This window comes from Ascaphus truei, chromosome 1 (genome assembly GCF_040206685.1).
Source record: "Ascaphus truei isolate aAscTru1 chromosome 1, aAscTru1.hap1, whole genome shotgun sequence".
NCBI classification, from domain to species: Eukaryota; Metazoa; Chordata; class Amphibia; order Anura; family Ascaphidae; genus Ascaphus; species Ascaphus truei.
The window spans coordinates 248,782,285-248,803,089 of record NC_134483.1 but is presented as its reverse complement, the minus strand read 5'-3'; the positions used below and the strand labels follow the sequence as shown (position 1 = coordinate 248,803,089).

General features: G+C 41.1%; 1 protein-coding gene across 1 annotated transcript in view; it reads left to right on the top strand.

Annotated features, from left to right (window-relative positions):
* Positions 1-20,805, top strand: part of FBXO10 (F-box protein 10) — a 230,830-nt gene that overhangs the window by 135,868 nt on the left and 74,157 nt on the right. Inside the window, 2 exon segments of the mRNA XM_075602769.1 lie at positions 10,131-10,201; positions 15,046-15,198. Coding sequence (XP_075458884.1) covers positions 10,131-10,201; positions 15,046-15,198 — 224 coding nt within the window.

The following is a 20,805-nucleotide window of genomic DNA, read 5'->3' as shown; positions in this document are numbered from 1 at the left end:
AACTTCGCTGACTTGAAAATCGGTACTGAAAGTATTCCACTCAATAAATCCTTTGAAGCAGTGATTATTTATTGTCTTGTAACCAAAAGCTTCCACTGGTTAACCCTTCCTGTGGTGCCTGCATCTCCTCTCCACACTGCTTTCTAGACATCGATGAAAGGATGATGGAGATACTCATTTCTCCCAGCGGGATGACACATATAGACTATTTCAGAGGAAATGTGCTTCTCATATTTGGTACATGCAGTATCCATTATACTGTAAGATCTGATCTGTAATGAAAATAGTTTGATACCAGCTATGGTTACCTTGTGGTATCATGAAGAAATCATGGTCTAAAGTACAATGTATCCTCCATTTGCATTTTTATCTGTTATGTTTACACAATGGCTTAGTTTTATGAATTGTTAATTTGCTGCTATGGTATGCATCAGAAAGAGGCCCTTTGTAAATAAGCTAATATCTATAATATACGTACACTGTACTGTACAAACACAGATAAATAGGACTATATGTAGAATAATAGGTCTGTGTGCTTGTATACTGTATCTATCCTACAGTATATATCAAATACATACATACACAGATAAATAGGACTATAGAAAGAAAAATACCTGTATGTGCATACCTACTGTAATTATCCATCTATCAATCTATATATTTAGAGATGTTCGGTGGGAAATCTAATGCCTGAACCTGACAGGTATTAGATGGCATAAAGTCTGCCAACATAATATATCAAAAGTTATGTTGAGTGCTAGTATCACCAATGGAGTTTGTTAATATATTTCTCCCTTAACTTCACATTTGGAGTATTTGTTAAAGATTTGCATAATCTTGAACTGAACATATCGGTTTGAATTATTTTGCAAGTTTGTGTTTACATTAAAAAAATAATGAAATTGTTGTAAAGAAGACAGAAATGTTTAAAGTTCTATCCCTTACTATGTATGTATATATTTATTTATATAGCGCCAACATTGTATGCAACTCTTTACATAACAGACATTACAGTATGGGAAAATGTAGTACAATAACTGCTTTGAACATAAAAGCACACAATAGGAAAATGAATCACTTCTCCAAGAGAGCTTACAATCTAAGTGGCATCCTGAGAGACAGACAGAGACAGGGAAGGGAGTACAGCGGAGGGCAGTGCCTGACCACGATGGTTGGTTGGTAAGTGCCTCTGTAGGTGTGGGGAGACGTAAATGATTAAAGTGAAGGGACACACTTGAAAAAGGAAATGCCTTCATGTTATAATGAGCAGAAAAGCATTGGGAGCACAGGGGTGGAATAAGCTGTTTACTCATACAGTAAACTGCATATCATCTGTAGATGGAATGGGGGAAAGTAACTGCCGAAAGGCTTCATTCCAATGCAGTGCTTGTAGCTTTGATTTGAACGTGGAGAGAGAATGTACTTTGAAGGGAAGTATGCTCCGCACGTAGGTGGTAGTGAGGGGAAAAGGGTTTTAGGTAAGAAAGCAGTAGAGGTAAAAAGAAGAGTTAAAGTGGTGCCGAGCGCAGGAGATATACACGGTTAAACAGCGGCCAGGGTGCTGCTGAGCTGGCCGGCACGCTCGCACTGGCCACAATTAAACACATTGCGGCAATGTGTGTGGCCAGCGTGAGCAAGCGTCTGAGCATGCACGGCGCTTAGCTGCTTGCCAAGCAACCATTCGCATTTGCCGCTTGCGCCTCCGCGCATGAACGCCCGCCCGCTCAGCGCCACCCTGGCCGCAGCCTTATGGAAAGAAAGCCAAGCTGAGATGCTGGGAGGTGCAGTTGAGCTTTGAAGGCAAGAAGTAGAACTTTCTAGGTGGTAAAGTATTTGATGGGAAGCCAGGAGAGGGATTGAAAGAGGAGATGAGGGGACTATGTTTTGCGAGTAAGTGAAATGATTCGAGCTGATAAATTGCAAGTGAGAAAGTTATGAGACAGAAAGAATTGTTAGAAGTAGAATACAGTAGTCCAGACGGGAGAGAATATGGGCGTGGATTTGAGTTTAAGAAGTAGAGTCACAGAGGAAAGGGCAGATCATAGCTATGTTACGAAGGAAGAGAACAAAAAGTTTTAGCCAGTGCATGAATAGAGAAGAAGAGAAAGAAATCAAATGTACCAGATAAGTAATGTGCTGGTTAAATGGTGCCATTACTGTGATGAAGAAAGGAGATATTGGACCATGGTTAGAAGTGAATAGGAGGAGCTCAGTTTTAGACATACTACATTTAAGAAGACATAACACCATCCAAGGATCAGCCTTTCTTGAGTTTTGTTTCCAATTTCACTCAGATTTGAGAGTTTGTTCCAAAGTTCAACTCTAAATTCTGAACGAACTTTGCAATGTTCAAATTTCAATCCCGTGACCTACCCATCTGTACTCCTCCATATAGAATTGTAGTTGTTACATTCCTATGAAAAATTAAATTTTTTCCCTACCTGCCAATTAGTAAGGAAGCTTAAAAAGAGGTTGGGGAGCACAGATCCCAATATTGGACTCTGAGAAATGCCACTGATTCCCTAACCCCCATACACTCTTCTGAGCGAACTCCATTTACGATAACTCTATTGCCTGTCTTTTGTTCTATTCCAGTCACTTTAGGTAGTTCAACTTCTTTTAATAATCATTTATATACAATAGTGCCATATACTTTACTTTGTACAAATGTTACATCTCATTTTATGAAACCTCTAGTACAGACAGGGCCGCCAATAAATGGGAGACCCGGGACAAGTGTCCTGTGGCTGTGGGGAACTGGAAGTTGCAAGGTGGCTGGAAGTTGGGTCCGACCTCTGGCCGGACCTAACTTTTGCATCTGGCTGCTAGGCCTCTGGTTGTCAGTGGGCCCCGGCTCTCCCAAGGTGTGGGCCTCCCTCACACTCCCATGCCGGGCCTTTCTCATTTGCCGGTGCATGCCGGAAAGCTGAGCCCAGCGTGCACCAGCGTGAGAGCGAGGCCCAGCGCGGAAGAGTGAGGGAGGCCTGCATCAGCATGGGTGAGTGGGGCCCAGTGTCAACCAGAGGCCCAGTAGCTGGACAGTTGGGCTTGACCTATGGCCAGGCCGAACTTCCAGTGCCAGCCGGCCAGGCCTCTCGCAGCAACTGGCATGAGAGACGCCCAGCGCGCGAGAGTAAGGGGGCCTGCAGAAACTGGGGAAAGCCAAGGTCCAGCGGCCTGAGATCATCCCCAAGGTAAGTGTATGTATTTGGTGGGGGGGTCCGTGTAAGTTTGTATTTGGGGGGAAGTGTAAGTAATTTTAGTGGGGGGTAGTGTAAGTATGTATTTGGGTCATTATTTGGAAGGGTAGTATTGTAAGTATGTATTTGGGGGTTAGTGTTGTAAGTATGTATTTGGGAGGAAAGAGTCTACATTTTCATAATTCCCTTCATAAACATCTTCCCCTATAATAGGTTTTAGATCCGATTTAACATATAAACATACTCTACCTCCTCTTCTATTTCCTCGATCCTCCCGAAAAAGGGAATCATTTTCTAAATTAACTGCCCAGTCATGAATTTCATCCCACCATGTTTCAGTATTGCCTTTGATATCATACTGCTCCCTTGCAGCTATTATTTCAAGCTCCCCCATTGTATCTGTCAGGCTTCATGCATTAGCAAGCATGCATTTATGGGTTTTTTCAGTCTGTACTATTATCTTATCTGCTCCTGCCTTTCTGCGCCAATTGGGTTTAGTCTTTAGACGTTTTCTAGTATTATCTGTATTTACTATGGGTGTCTCCCTGCTTGACAAACTTGCACTTGCCCCCATTCTACCTCCATGATCCCTTGCTATTTCCCCATCCCCATCTATGGTACTGTATTTTGTTTATTTGTTTCTGGTCCCTCCCCCCTCCATCCTAGTTTAAAATCGTCTCCATCCTTTTTAACATTCTCACCCATAGCACAGAAGATCCCTCTTCATTGAGGTGCAATGCGTCCCTGGCATATTTATTTATAAAATGTTTTGCCAGGAAGAAATACATTGAGAGTTGTCTCTTGTTTTCATGTATGTCCTGGGCATAGCGTTAAGATGACAAATAATACATGGATACAAATACAATAACATACGTGAGCAGGGTATACATTATATACAAGACAATGCATGCACAGTTAAAGACAATATATATTATAGGCATATGTAACAGTTACAAACAGTTTGTTTTGGGAAATCCAGCTTTCGAGTCTGAAAAAGTGAGATTGAAGTTTGTGTTCAAGGTCGGAGAGGCTATGAATGTGTGCATATAAGATTGTGTCATCTGCATACATGTGTATTGAAGCTCCCTTACAAGCTGTAGGAAGATCATTGATGAACACTAAGAAGAGTAGGGGCCTCAGAACAGAGCCTTGCGGGACACCACAGGTGATATCCAAGGGGTTGGATTTAGAGCCTGTGATGGACACATGTTGGGATCTACCTGATAGGTAGGACTGAAAACAGTTTAAAGCACGTTTCCCTATTCCAGAGCACTGGAGTTTGTTAAGCAAGATAACATGAAAAACAGTATCAAAAGCCTTTGCAAAATCTAGGAATATTGCACCAGTGAGTTGTCCCAGTTCCATTCCACACTGGATTTCATTGCAAACTTTTAGCAGGGTAGTTATCGTGGAGTGTTTGGGGCGAAATTTGTCTTGGTATAGTAATCGCTTAATTGGGAGTTGTAGGAGTTGTTTTTCTTCTGGCAGGCTCAAGACATCTGTTCCTATGGTCAGTCCCACTACTTGTGATACTCAGGAACAATCTCCCTTCCTGTCTCAAAGACAGGCTTTTCTAAGAAACCTAATCAGGCAGGTGGTGTTGGTTAATTGACTACCAGCAGTTAACCACCACACTGCTGGATTAGAGGCACATTTCCTGAACAGGGATAACTCCCCTGTTACAGGAGTGAACACATTTTTCCATGTCTTTGGATAGTATTGGGAGAAGAGAGATTGGCCTGTAGTTTGAGACAGTGTTTTTGTTCCCACTTTTGAAGATTGGTACAGCTCTGTCAGTTTTCCAGGTCTTAGGGATATGGCCTGCAGACAGAATAGAATTGTCTATGGAAGCAATTGGTTTGGCAATGGCTGGGGCACCAAGTCTTGGAACTTGGATTGCAGTAAGTCAGGTCCACATTGGCTGCTTAGTTTTAATTTGAGGAGCGCTTGTGTAATCTCTTCGGATACTGGGACAAATTGAAAATTGTGGGCAGTGTTGGGAGGGGGTGGGGCTATAGGGGTACTCCTAGGATGAGATTCATGTTTGTGGTTTTGTGTTGCGTTTTGCTAATAAGTTAGTAGCATACCCCACACAGTAGTCATTAAAAGCATTTGCAATGTCAGTGGGGTTTGTCAGAGTAATACTGTATCACCCTTAGTGATATTACTTGGTTGTTGATGGTTAGAAGGCTAGAATATGTTGTTGATAACCTTCCAGAAGTTAGCTGGTTTTGATGTATGCTGGAGAAGATTGTCAGAGTAATATTGTGCTTTTGCGTGTCTTGTTTGCCTTCCGCAGGCATCTGTAGTGATTGAGATCCTTGGTGGTTCCAGTTGCTTTGTAGCTTTTCCACAAGGCATCCCTGAAATGGTAGAGTGATATAAGGTCAGTTGTAACCCACGGAAGGTGGGCCCCCCATACTCTTATCCTGCATAGTGGAGCATGGGTATCACAGAGTTTTAAGAACTCAGATTGAAAATATTCGAGCGCAGTATCAGGGTCGGGAATTAAGTAGATTCTGTACCAAGGGCAGTTGGTAAGGTCTGCCAGAAACTGTTGTGGGTTAAAGTTTCTAAATGTTCTAGTGAGGAGAACTTTGGGGCTTGATTGGGGTGTGTGACAGGGTGAAGTCAACCCCTATCAGTTATGCCTGGGAAACATATGTCTGAATGCTTCATCCAGCACTCAGAAGGTTAACTCAGGAGGAAGCTAGGTAATCAGGATGTAAGCTGACACCTGATAGCCAGCAAGGTATAAAAGGATGTTGTTACTGGAAGTAGCTGGCTGACTTATACCAGACAACTCTGCTATGTGAGCTGCTAGCCAGACGGATTCACCAAACTAACTCTTTCAACCAAAGTAAGAATTGTTCATTTGTTTTCCTGACTGCTTAATATACACTTATGGTTTGGTAAATGGTTTAGCCAGCCAGCCAGCCTGCTAGATAGGCCTGGAGTGTTAGTCAGTTCTCCCAAATGTGGAGCAGGATTTGTTTTGGTGTTTAAAGGGACAGTGTACCCACATGTTATGTTATGCTGTGGAGAAATAAAGCCACTGAACGTTTTCATTATCCTGAAACTACACATGTGGGCTGTTCCCTGACCTCGGCTACAGGCCGTCCTGCCACAGGGTGGTTTAATTTTCCTTACACAGTACACTATTGCATGGTCACTGAAAAGGTCAGGAAGGGTGCCAGAGGATTGGATTCTTCTGGGATTTGTGGAGATCAGCAATCTCTTACTCTAAAGAGACCACTTGCTTACACTTCTCACAGCGGTATGCTGCTTGGAACAGCTGCTCCAAGTGCACATACATTTGGCAAGATGTGCATTGAGTGGCATTCTCAATCCTGCTCAGTCCATAGATTGGCGTAAAGCAGATGTGGTGCCTATATTTAAAAAGGGAGCTACTGTAGATTACAACTGGGGAATTACAGACCTGTAAGCCTGACTTCAATAGTGGAGAAGCTACTTGAAAGTTTACAGTAATACTGTATGATATTCAGGAATACCTAATGGAAAACAAAATTAGTAATATTCAGCATGGATTTATGAACGATAGATCATGCCAAACTAACCTTATTTGTTTCTTTGAGGAGATAAGTAGGAATTTAGACCAGGTAATGCAGTTGATGTTGAAATTTTGATTAAAGGCTTTTGATACGGTTCCACATGAGGTTAGTGTACAAAATAAAGCAAATTGGACTCAGTAAAAATATATGCACCTAGATTTAAAACTGGTTGAAGGATAGGCAACAGAGAGCTGTCATAAATGGAACTGTTTCAGGTTGGGCTAAAGTTGTGAGTGGAGTACCTTATGGATTGGTACTGGGACCCCTGCTTTTTAACTTGTTTATTAATGACCTTGAGGTTGGCAAAGAGAGCAAAGTCTCTATCTTTGCTGATGATACTAAATTGTGTAAGGTAGTAGAGTCATAGCAGGATGTAATTCCTCTCCAGAAGGACTTGGAGAGACTGGAAACGTTGGCATGTAAATGGCAGATGAGGTTTAATACAGATAAATGTAAGGTTATGCATTTGGGAAACAAGAATAAACAGGCAACTTACAAATTAAATGGGGATACTTTGGGGTAATCCTTGATGGAGAAGGGATTTAGGAATGCTTGTAGACAGCAGGCTTAAGCCAGGTCCCCGCTGCCTGCTGCAGCACCCGAAAGCCGCCCCTCATTGGGGCCGGGCTCACTACAAGGGGTGGCCACCATGCCGCACGACCAGTTTTTCCTGGAGACAAGAACATTGAGCTCAATACTGGCGACGAGCGCGATGGCTACACCCCTTGGCGGTTGAACCAATGAGGGCGAACCTGCCAGGTGACGTCAGGGCCACGCCCGCCATGCCTCCATCACGCCAGCTAGTCTGGCAGGTGCACGTGCAGTGCTCACAGCTGGCCGTAGCCTTAGCAATTGTGCATTAAACAGACAATTGATGGAAGGGAAGTAAATATAAATATGTCCCTTTTATGAAGCATTAGCAAGACCACACCTTGAATATGGAGTACAATTTTGGGCACCACTCCTTAGAAAATACATTATGGAACTAGCGAGAGTGCAGAGAAGAGCCACCAAATAAATAAAAGGTATGGACAATGTAACTTATGAGGAGAGGCTAACTAATTTATATTTACATTAGAAAAGAGGCGTCTAAGAGGGGCTATCAGAACTATATACAAATATATTAAGGGACAGTACAAGGAGCTTTCAAAAGAACTATTCATCCCTCGGGCAGTACAAAGGACACTATGTCATCCATTAAGGTTCGAAGAAAGGAGATTTTGCCAGCAACAGAGGAAATTTACAGTAAGGGCAGTTAAAAGTGGAATTCATTACCCATGGAGACTGTGATGGCAAATACAATAGATTTGTTCAATAAAAGGTTGGACATCTTTTTATAAAGCAAAGGTATACAGGGATATACCAAATAAGTATACATGAGACGGATGTTGATCCAGGGAGTAATCTGATTGCCAATTATTGTAGTCAGGAAGGAATTTATTTTTCCCCTTATGAGATATCATTGGATGCTATTTCACTGGGGGGTTTTTGTTTGCCTTCCTCTTGATCAATATACTGTAAGTATGGATATAGGATAAAAGTATCTGTCATCTAAATTTAGCATAGGTTGCACTTGATGGACGCATCTACTATGTAACTATTTGGGGGGTAATGTAAGTGTGTATTTTGGGTGGGTAGTGTTGTAAGTACGTATTTCTGAGGCTCTTAGTCAAAACTAAAATGTTATAGTACATATTTTCACACAGGCTGGAATTATGCGATACATGGTGTTTGTATGAGTAGTAGTATTATGAGTTGCAGCCATCGTACCACTAAAGATTTTTATTCCACAAGTCGGATGCATGCTATTTAATAACACTAATCTTTTCCAGTTGTTCTATTATATGATCAAATTTAAAACATCAGCCTAAAGTCAAGATGATTCATTTCTTGATTCAATATATTTTAAGATGGGATTTATTCTGACCACCAGCACCTTGCAATTTCCCTTTTTTACAATGGAACCTGCAATGCATAACAAACACTGCATTGAATACATCTTCTAGGAAAAGCATTATTAAGATATTTATAGCATAGCTCCCATCTTATTGATTCTTTTGTGCGTCAGATTTCTGATTTTTACCTCAGAGATTTGCCATAGGCTAGGATGACTTTTTAATGGACAAACTAGAGCGTTTTTCATCCGTACAAATTGTGTACAGAGCCTTTGAGATTGCATAAATCTCTTTGTCAGTTGTACTATTCTATAGAAGACCTGTGAGGTTTTGATAGCTCTGTACACACATACAGTACAAAGATCTCTTGCTGGTTCATTTATCGTTCTCGCAACCTTTGATGGATCACACTTCTATAGAACCAATGCAGCAACTAGGACTTCACACTTGATTGTTTATGCTGGTGAACCCACAGGTACAGCGGATGTGTGTAAGTGGATGATTCTGTCTTGCGTTTAGAGTGAGTACTCTTATTGATGTCTGTGGTGGAAAGTGTAATACAGTAGGTCACATGATGACAAGTGTGAGTTGAGAGCTAATGTGATAGAACCTATTTCTTGAATTGTATAAAGTCAGTGGCACAACATGTATTACTACAGTAGATAGACTTGTGCACTCCTGGATGTAAGGATGGGAAGATGTGGCATTGTAAGTTCTAAGAATCCTTTAAGGACACCCCACTTAGCACACTAGCTTAATCTTGCTAACCCTTCCTTTTCATTCCTGATTATGTAAAGAATAAATGAAGTTGGCATTTCAGTGACCTTGAAAACAAATATACAGCGGCATTTATTCTGAAGTATTTGACAATTGTATGTTTGTTCAGTTACAGATACACATTTCTTTCATTAGTTGCCTCATATAAATACTTTTTTCTATTTGAACTCTTTTTGAACAGAAGTGTATTTTTTCAATCAAAAACATTAGGAATAAAATTGCACTAGATTTTGAGTAGCTTCTAGTGCAGAGAATTAATGATATGGTAGAACAAAAATAATAAGGTGCTTCAGCAATCCTTCAATCATTCCCATGACTGATTACTATCAAATTAATAAGTGGAAAGTAGTCTAGGGGTGAAATCCATCACACACTTTTTTTTTTTCTCAAAATAAACAAATTTTGTAGGTAGTGCCATATAACAATAAAAATAATATATACTAATATTAATAAAATGATAATCTTATTAAACAATGTGTTCTTCATATGTTTTGTCCTTATCTTTATTCTTGATCCTTTTTTTTTCAAGGTATTGGGGGGGAATGGAGTTCAGGAAATTATTCTGTACCTTTTAAAAACTGCTCTTTCAAATATGAGGTCCGTTGCTATTCTATATTTTGGTTCTCATTTTAGCTGAATTACCATCATTCAAATGCCTGACAACCTGCTTTTCTTTCTATCTCCAGCGGTAACCACATTTTCAAGGTCTTGCTGCCGGAATTGCAGTGAATGAAAAATGGAAGAGGCCAGATTACAGGTATAGGAAGGGTGCTATATTGTATGTAATTACATTGCTTCATTTAAGCAGCATTATCTGCACACAAAACGGAGTAAGATGTCGGAAGATGATTTTGTGGCTTTCTAGTGAATGATCCCATGGTAAATACTGGCCCTAATGTTTACCCAAAACTGGATTCCCTGGTCATAAGGGAATATTACCCCATTACACTTCACTCTAGTATTGCTTTCTTGCCTTATGGGTCTGTGTTGGCAATAATGTCTGCTTTAAAATTAACTCCTGTGTCTAGTCATTATCAGGCTAGCTGTCACCTTCAGTGCAGGAATTCTTTAACTTAAAACTCCAATAAGCACTTTATGCACCTAAAGTACCAGAGTCGAAAGTAGACATAGCCCTGCCACACTACATCTCTAGATATAAACTGAAATTGGGTGCTACACATAATTATAATTACTGTTATAAAGATATGCAGGCTTTTGAACTCTTTGAAGAGCTTCCATTACACTTGGAGGAATTTTCATTGTTTGACTGAGCATAGCATGTGTTTTCTTTCACCTAAAATGCGCGCTTTTAGATTTCTGGGCTTTAGAATGATGCAGGCAGTGTATCCATTTGTTGTTAATTAGGCTTTGCAATTGTATGCAGTTTCATACAGCCACTGCTGATCTTCCAGTCCTGCCTTTATTCTCTAGAAACAATATGTACACTAGTCTAATGGCAATTACTCAGAAGATTTGTGCTCATTCTGTTCAGATAATGCAGATTCAGCAGACGGCACACGCACGCTGAACAATTGATAATATTAGTAGGCAGCACATCCTTTACACAAGTACCCGATTCAGTACCTGCTTGAAATTCTAGACCTTGCAGTGGGATTATTTTTTAAAGCAAGTAGGTCAGTGGTACTCAACTTTATCCTCAGAGATCCTTAGCAACTACCTTTATTTTTTGCAGTAAATGCATTCAGCAACTTTTGCTGACTGGATGGCATGACCAGTGACGTAGCAAGACATGTGCAGGCCCTTGGGGGGAAAAATTCAGGGCCCCCTCATGTCTCTGTCTCTCTCTCTCTCTCTCTCTCTCTCTCTCTCTCTCTCTCTCTCTCTCTCTCTCTCTCTCTCTCTCTCTCTTGCTCTCTCTCTCTCTCTCTCTGCTCTCTCTCTCTCTCTCTCTTTGCTCTCTCTCTTTGCTCTCTCTCTTTGCTCTCTCTCTTTGCTCTCTCTCTTTGCTCTCTCTCTCTCTCTCTTTGCTCTCTCTCTCTCTCTCTCTCTTTGCTCTCTCTCTCTTTGCTCTCTCTCTCTCTCTCTTTGCTCTCTCTCTCTCTCTCTCTTTGCTCTCTCTCCCTCTCTCTCTCTCTCTCTCTCTTTGCTCTCTCTCCCTCTCTCTCTCTCTCTCTCTGCTCTCTCTCTCTCTCTCTTTGCTCTCTCTGCTCTCTCTCTCTCTTTGCTCTCTCTCTCTCTTTGCTCTCTCTCTCTCTCTCTCTCTTTGCTCTCTCTCTTTGCTCTCTCTTTGCTCTCTCTCTCTTTGCTCTCTCTCTCTTTGCTCTCTCTCTCTTTGCTCTCTCTCTCTTTGCTCTCTCTCTCTTTGCTCTCTCTCTCTTTGCTCTCTCTCTCTTTGCTCTCTCTCTCTTTGCTCTCTCTCTCTTTGCTCTCTCTCTCTCTCTCTCTCTCTCTCTCTCTCCTCTCTCTCTCTCTCTCTCTCTCTCTCTCTCTCTCTCTCTCTCTCTCTCTCTCTCTCTCTTTGCTCTCTCTCTCTTTGCTCTCTCTCTCTTTGCTCTCTCTCTCTTTGCTCTCTCTCTCTTTGCTCTCTCTCTCTCTTTGCTCTCTCTCTCTTTGCTCTCTCCTCTCTCTCTCTCTCTTTGCTCTCTCTCTCTCTCTTTGCTCTCTCTCTCTCTCTCTCTCTCTCTCTCTTTGCTCTCTCTCTCTCTCTCTCTTTGCTCTCTCTCTCTCTGTGATCACTCTCTCTCTTAGCTCTCTCTCTCTCTGCTCTCTCTCTCTGGTCTCTCTCTCTCTCGTCTTTCCTTTCCCTCTTATGCATTTCTCTCTTGTACTTCATTTTCTCTTGTGTGTCTTCCTTCCTGAAACCTTTTGTCTGTTTTTACCCTTCCTCTCACCTTTCTCAGCCGGGCTCTCAGGCTGCAGCTCCAGCCACGCTGTTCTACTTGAGGCCCTGCCCCCCTGACCTAGGCCCTGCCCACCTACGGAGGCTCTGCAGAGGAAGGCATTTCCCCTCTGTTCTTCCTACTGCATCTCAGGCTCCACCCACCTGCAGAGGATGGGATTTCCCTCTGTGCTTCCTTCCTACATCTCAGGCCTGCAATGTGACGCCATCAGGGGGAAGAGCGGGCCCCCCCAAGAATGCGGCCCCCGACATTTGCCAGGGCTATAGCAAAGACCCTGGTCATGCCCCACCAAAGGTCCAATAACCCTCATCCCAACACAAACACCATACCCCAATACATTAACTCAGACACATTTGTTAGAGGTAAATGCCACAGAATTGTAAACATTATACACGCCTGCAACACAAACTCAACAACAATTCTTATTCTGGGACTATACGCCGAGAAGGCCTTTGATAGGGTCAGGTGGCCCTTTATGTTTCTAGTTTTTAGCTAAATTGGACTAGGCCCACACTTCATTACTGAGATTAAGGCAATATATTCAGCACCGACAGCCACAGTAAAAACGTCTGGATATTTGTCCAAACCTTTCTAATAATGAACGGAAACAGGCAAGGCTGTCCGATGTCACCACTATTTTTCATTCTGACTATAGAGACTCTAGTCTCCAGAATTAGACAGAATAAAAGGGTGGAGGGGGCTCGATTAGGAGAGGACAAATATAAAATATCTCTGTTACAGATGGCATTCTGCTCTCCTTGACCAGCCTGGAGACCTCAATGGACGAGCTGTTCAAGGAAATCGATATATTCGGGGGCACTGTCAAACTTTAAAATACAGCCCACCAGATCAGAAGCCCTTACCTTAGATTTATGGCCCGAGATAGAAACAAAACTAAACCAAAATGTTTTCATAAAACTGGAAAAAAGGGAGCCTTAAATACTTGGGAGTTCACGCTACAAAATAATAGTAGCATACGTTATTATCCCTGAGTTTAACGCATATTCATGAAGGTAATTACATGTGGAAACAACCAGCATTGTTGAACTAATTAGCATAGGTTTAACGTCGGATTAAATTAGCACTGCCGTGCGTTAATTTAAAATAACATGGCATGACGCCTGTCTTACTTTATGGTGGCATTACTCCCACCCACACCATAAAATATGGTTGTTCTTGTCTCTCTCAAAACCCATATTTCATGGTCTGGATGGGAGTAACACCATTTTTAGGTAAAACCTAAATATCCTAACTTTAATTCCCTGTGTTACTCTGAACGGACTTTAGTGGATGTTAGGGAGAACACTTGTTTTGCATATCATTAGCACTAACAGCCTCTCTGGCATCATGGTAGATAACATGTCCACATCCTTCATACCCCAATACATCTTGACGGTAAAGCTCATCATATCTATACCAAATCGAGCAAACATAAAACCTGTATGCTTCAAAGATGGTGTTTTGGTGTTTACATACTGCACAGCTTTTTAAGGATATTTTTCCCCAATTACACTTCTCAAAATCATGCAGCCCTGCAGCCAAATGTAAAAAGTCTTAGGCGTTTCCCATTATTTTCCACATTTTTTTTCCCTCCAAAATGTAATTGATGGGTGTATTCCTCACAGGCTAGTTGAACAAAAAGCATCTTTAAAGCACTGTTCATTGATTCCCTGACCTAACCGTGAACCCAACAACCCCACTACTGTACGTCTCTGGACCTGTCCAACATTCGCTGGCTGTTCCAGTAACAGCTGGATTTTTGTAAACCTACATAACATTGTTCTGTATCTCTGAGAAAAACAAAGCTGTAAGTGGGTCACTGAGACAACCCATAATTGCAACACAGACTAATGAGAGCGAGAGAGGCATAAAACACGTGCAACTATAAAAATGTAACTGAGAAGCAGTGATACATTATCGGCTTTGCCTATAAAATACAATGTTCCATATATTAATATGTTAGCTAGATGTCTGATAAACAGATTAGTTGTCTAATTATAAACTGTGTTTGTCGTACTTAAAGTCTACGCATAACCTGTAGCGTTGCTTGGGTTGTCCCGCTACACCTCAAAACAATTCAAAGCAATATATTAGTCACCAAGCCCACTCAGTTCTTATGCTTCAGCACTGAATTCCTGAAAGAGTGAATTGGAAGGTGTTCTGACTTACCCCAGACCCTTAGATCATATAAGGTGTAGGTCGTCTTGATCATAAAAAAAAATCGTATACAGTAGAGGCAGCGATTATTCTAACAAAAACCAGTGGCAATTCCCCAAAAGACCCAGGTACACCCAGGTACATTCTGAATACATGCCTTAAACTTTCCTTAACGTTGCCTCTACTGTATGAAGAATAACAGTTTATATGTGCATTTAATAATTACATTTTAAATCCCAATGTCATGTAAATAAATAATTTGTGAATGCCTGGGACATTTTAAATGATGGTTAACTGGTGACCGTCTCCACACGCTTTACCAAACAAGAGATGCATGGGTGAGATAGGATATCAAATCTCTGATCAAGCAGTTCAGTACCACAATGTGAATAAACTCTCAAGTATATATCCACTGTGGGTGAGGACTTGCATTATAGAAAACATTGGTGGGATAATTATTGGATTTAGAATTGCTGAAAATAAACGCCATCAATGAAAGGCCAGTAGAATTAGGTGTTGTTTGCTAAGTGAAAAAATGACCAAGTAGCTTTTTAAACCTGTGTTTGACTCTTTTCTGCAACAGAAAATGTCATCCGTGAAAATCAGTGGGGTGGAGTGGATATCCGAAAAGGCGGTGATCCAGTGCTAAGAAGTAACCTCATATGCTGTGGATATTCTGACGGAGTGGTTGTGGGAGAACGAGGAAAAGGTCTCATAGAAGGAAACACCATTTATGGTAAAAAAAAAAAACAATACAGTATATATATATATAAAAAAAAACAAGTATTAGTGCACTGTGTGAACAGTACCTAATAATATAATCATATAAATAGTGTATTTATATGATATATATATATATATATATATATATAAAATGGATGGAAATATTATTGTGTGCTCATTTGCATGTCTTAGGCAGGTCTGCAACCCTGCCTTTCACCATTATCACACAGCACTTCCACTGCACCAAGGGATTCTGGGAAATGACATGCAAATGAGCACACAGTGCCACCTTTTGCTTCAAAACCATTTTTAACATGGTTCCCTATAGGCTTAAGCTTGCTGCGTGGTCACAGCTTTGAGCACAGCCAGGGTTAAGATGCATAGCCAGTAAACCCACCCACAGACAGCCATTTCGACCATAACTTAACTAAATATATATATATATATATATATATATATATATATATATGTGGAAAAAATACTACACCCTCTTTGAATTCTATGGTTTTACATATCAGGACATAATAACAGTCATCTGTTCCTTAGCAGGTGTAAAAATTAGGTAAATACAACCTCAGATAAACAACAACAACACATGACATATTACACTGTGTCATGATTTATTTAACAAAAATAAAGCCAAAATGGAGAAGCCATGTGTGAAAAACTAAGTACACCCTTACTGCTTCCATAGGAATTAAGATGCTAAGTAGCAGACAGGTGCTGCTAATCAAATGCCCTTGATTAATTGATCATCAGCAAGTGTGACCACCTCTATAAAAGCCGAAGTTTTAGCAGTTTGCTGGTCTGGAGCATTCAGGTGTGTGTTAACACAATGCCAAGGAGGAAAGACATCAGCAATGATCTTAGAGAATCAATTGTTGCTGCCCATCAATCTGGGAAAGTTTATAAGGTAATTTCCAAACAATTTAAAGTCCATCATTCTACAGTGAGAAAGATTATTCAAAAGTGGAAAACATTCAAGACAATTGCCAAACTTCCCAGGAGTGGACGTCCCAGCAAATTCACCCCAAGGTCAGACCGTGCAATTCTCATAGAAATTGCAAAAAAAAACAAGAGTTACATCTCAGACTCTACAGGCCTCAGTTAGCATGTTAAATGTTAAAGTTCATGACAGTACAATTAGAAAAAAGACTGAACAAGTATGGTTTGTTTGGAAGGGCTGCCAGGAGAAAGCCTCTTCTCTCTAAAAAGAACATGGCAGCATGGCTTAGGTTTGCAAAGTTGCATCTGAACAAACCACAAGACTTCTGGAACAATGTCCTTTGGACAGACGAGACCAAAGTAGAGATGTTTGGCCATAATGCACAGCGCCACGTTTGGCGAAAACCAAACACAGCATATCAGCACAAACACCTCATACCAACTGTCAAGCATGGTGGTGGATGGGGTGATGATTTGGGCTTGTTTTGAAGCCACAGGACCTGGGAACCTTGCAGTCATTGAGTCAACCATGAACCCCTCTGTATTCCAAACTATTCTAGAGTCAAATGTGAGGCCATCTGTCCGACAGCTAAAGCTTTGCTGATATTGGGTCATACAACAGGACAATGATCCCAAGCACACCAGCAAATCTACAACAGAATGACTGGAAAAAAAAAGAATCAAGATGTTGCAATGGCCCAGTCAAAGTCCAGACCTCAACCCGATTGAAATGCTGTGACTGGATCTTAAGAGAGCTGTGCATAAACAAATGCCCACAAACCTCAATGAACTGAAGCAACGTTGTAAAGAAGAGTGGGCCAAAATTCCTCCACAACAATGTGAGAGACTGATAACGTCATACAGAAAACGATTACTTCAAGTTATTGCTGCTAAAGGTGGTTCTAAAAGCTATTGAATCATAAGGTATACTTAGTTTTTCACACATGGCTTCTCCATTTTGTCTTTATTTTTTGTTAAATAAATCATGACACAGTGTAATATATCATTTGTTGTTGTTCATCTGAGGTTGTATTTACCTAATTTTTAGACCTGCTAAGGAACAGATGATTGTTATTATGTTTTGGTATGTAAAACCATAGAATTCAAAGAGGGTGTACTTTCTTTTTCACACCACTGTATATATGTGTATGTATATGTTGCATAGTAGATGAGGTTGAAAAAAGACGTACGTCCATCATGTTCAACCTATGTTAAATTTAGACGACAGATACTTTATCCTTTATCCGTACTTACAGTATTATTGATCCAGAGGAAGGCAAAAATAAACCCCCAGTGACATATCATCCAATGATATCTCATAAGGGGAAAAATAAATTCCTTCCTGACTTCAAGAATTGGCAATCGGATTACTCCCTGGATCAACATCCTTCCCATGTTTACTTATTTGGTATATCCCTGTATACCTTTCCTCTCTAAAAAGATGTCCAAACTTTTTTTGAACAAATCTATTGTATCTGCCATCACAGTCTCCATGGGTAATGAATTCCACATTTTAACGGCCCTTACTGTAAAGAACCCTTTCCTTTGTTGCTGGTGAAATCTCCATTCCTCCAATCTTAAGGGATGACCCAGAGTCCTTTGTACTGTCCTTGGGATGAATAGTTCTTTTGAAAGCTCCTTGTACGGTCCCCGAATATATTTGTATATAGTTATCATATCCCCTCTTAGATGCCTCTTTTCTAATGTAAATAAATCTAATTTAGCTAGCCTCTCCTCATAAGTTAGATTGTCCATCCCCTTTATTAATTTGGTGGCTCCTCTCTGCACTTTTTCTACATATATATCTTGTATATATAATATGTTTTATATTGTATGTATTTATATTCATTGCATTGTTCTGTATTCCAAATTCTGTGTGCCGTCCTCTCATCAGTAGAGCGTATGTAAACGTTTCTGGCATATATTCACCTTCGCATGGGCCTGCTATCCACTTGAATCTTCCCTGGAGCTCAACCATGCTATTTTTATCTCTGGGGAGGCCAATATCAAGTCGTAACATCATTGTTTTTGTCTCCCTATTGGATGGCCATTTAAATGCCTGGCAGAAACGCCCAGTATCTAGGGAACTAGTGGTCCCTGCAGCTAACTAAAGGCGCATTTTAGCTCTGGAGCACCCCCATTTCTAATTATGTTAAAAACAGATTGCTAAAAATGATGGGATTGCTGCTTTAAGTGAAAATTGAAATAGCCTCTGCAAATTATTATTGAGACTTTAAAGGCTACAATTAGTTACTATTGAGCGTTAAAGCCAAGGCAATGATTGGGGGCATATGTCACACAAAATCAACATTTCAAGCATGGTCAACCTAAAAGACAGGCTTATTTTTTCCAGTTCTTTCTTTGTGTCAGACTGAAGCAGGCAGTATTCTCTATGTGTAACACAGTCTTCAAGTAAATAGGTTATTGCCTTTGGTGTTGTGGAATCGCATTTACAGCAACATGCTGTTGCTGTGGAAAAAAAACATTTGATAGATGTCCATGTCGGCTACCACGTTACAGTAGCAAAGAAATTCTAAGTATAGCAAAATTTAGTCTTGCTATTCTTAAACCTAGACATAAAAATATTACTGCCTCAACCCAAGAAACATAGCAGATGCCTTGTCAATCCTGTAAAGTGCAATACAAAGTGTAGTGTTGAGAAGGACACAAAAACATTATCAGGTGATGTTATGCAGATTGTTTTCTACTTTTGTTACACAGCAAAAAGAAATGGAAGATATATGATGGCAAGAGATGCAGAAATCAATGCATTCTAATATGAAATGTACATCAATTACATCTGTCCTAACTTCTTTATGCTGATCATACAGATTGATTTTAGTGTGTTTTGAGAGAGGAGGGGAACAGGAGCCTGAGCAGCTGTGTAGCTCTGTGATCTCCGTGATCTCTGTGCCGAGTGATGTCACGCCGTATGATCACCTGACGTACGTTTCATGCGATGGACGCACTTTCTCAAAGAGAAAGTCTTCATGAGGATCCATTGTAGCTCTGCCCTAGGCTACTCTGACGCTTTTGGATTACATCTACTGATGCGCATGCGCTTAGTGTGTGCGTCATGATGTCATGATGTGGTTTTGGTGCGAAGCGGCAGCGAATCCTCTGATTTAAAAGGGATAGACTGGCATCAGGTTTTTACTCCTTGATAAAGAACCTTGCTTTCGAAATGCGTAGGAGGTTTTTCCTTATTTTCTGGATACTCCATTCAAGATTTTTTGTACTACTGAATCCTCTCCTTACTCCTGCTTTTGCTGTGCTCTACTTCTTTTGCATCTTCTGGATTTCGTCAGCAGCAGCATGTCTACCATACCAAGGAGGTGATCGTGAGTAAATACAACAATATTGCCTTATTGATATTCCCAATGAAATTGAGTGGTGGGTTATCCCATTCACCTCCAGTTTTCAGGGAGCACTATTCATGTGAAGGCTATATGGATACACGCACTGGCAAATGATGAATTTTGATTCACCTACCTATGTCTTGGGACTCATTATTACATTGTGAATAGCCTGGTACTTGAGCACTCTGGCCACGCTTCTTACCAGTATTGAATGTAATCTGTTGAAGAAGCTGGTAATGTACGCTCACCCAGAATGATAAACCAAATGAAATCTGTCCTACCTCATCATTAAGCAAGCTCCACCAATGTAAAAGCAGAAAACGCAACTCGTAATAACAATGCGTATGTAGGGTTCATCAGTGCTGTGCGCATGTGCAAACTGTAAGCGTGGCGCGCGCGGAGGACGTCACCATAGCAACAGGCCAAACAAACTTACGTCATGCATCCAGGAACGCCGGTGCACTGGCCAATAGTAGCAGATTGCGCTAGCGTCTGTAACAACCCATAGGGACAAGGGGAAGGACACGCACGTCACTGTGAAGGGGGACGGCCAAAGCTATGTAACAAACGACAACTCCCGAAAGCGTCTGTCTAACGAATGGAAGCCTTGCAAACTCGCGCATGCGCGATTGTAGTAAGTAGCAGGCATCAGATATCTAGCCAGCAGATGGCGCTTGAGTGCAAAAAGCATTGCGCAACTAGCAATGAGAAGCAGGCAGTGAACCTGCATGCCTCACAGATGTCATCGAGGGCAGAGCAATAAGTGCAGAATCAAGAGAACAACAGGAGAAGGGGGAGTGTGTGACCAGTGTGGGAATGTGGGAAATAAAACATTTGGAAACACGAGCAGAACAGGAATGCATAAAATCTTATAAAAAACAACTGAGTTTCAGCTCCTCATTCAATCCCATTGGCGCCATGGTTCTTAGTTCAAAAATGTATCTTGCTTCTTGCTGTAAAAGCTTATTTCTGTGTCCCCCATGTGATGGGGACTGAACCAGCAAGATGGGCATACATCACATCGTGGCCAAGGAATGCTTGAGATGCTTTAAATGCCTGGCTACCGGGAGATATTTGAGCTCAGTATCACCAACAGGACTCTGCAGCGCTTTTCTGATTGTAGACTGATGTATAGTGATCTGTTCCTTCAGCATTCTGGTGGTCTTCGCAATATAGCAAAGACCACAGGGGCACTTGATCATGTACATGACATAGCGGGACTCGCAATTCAAAGTTTCCTAGTAAGCCAATTCTTAATGGGCATGTACAGGTATTAGTCTCAGTCAATAGATCCCCTAAATTGCGACCACGTTTGT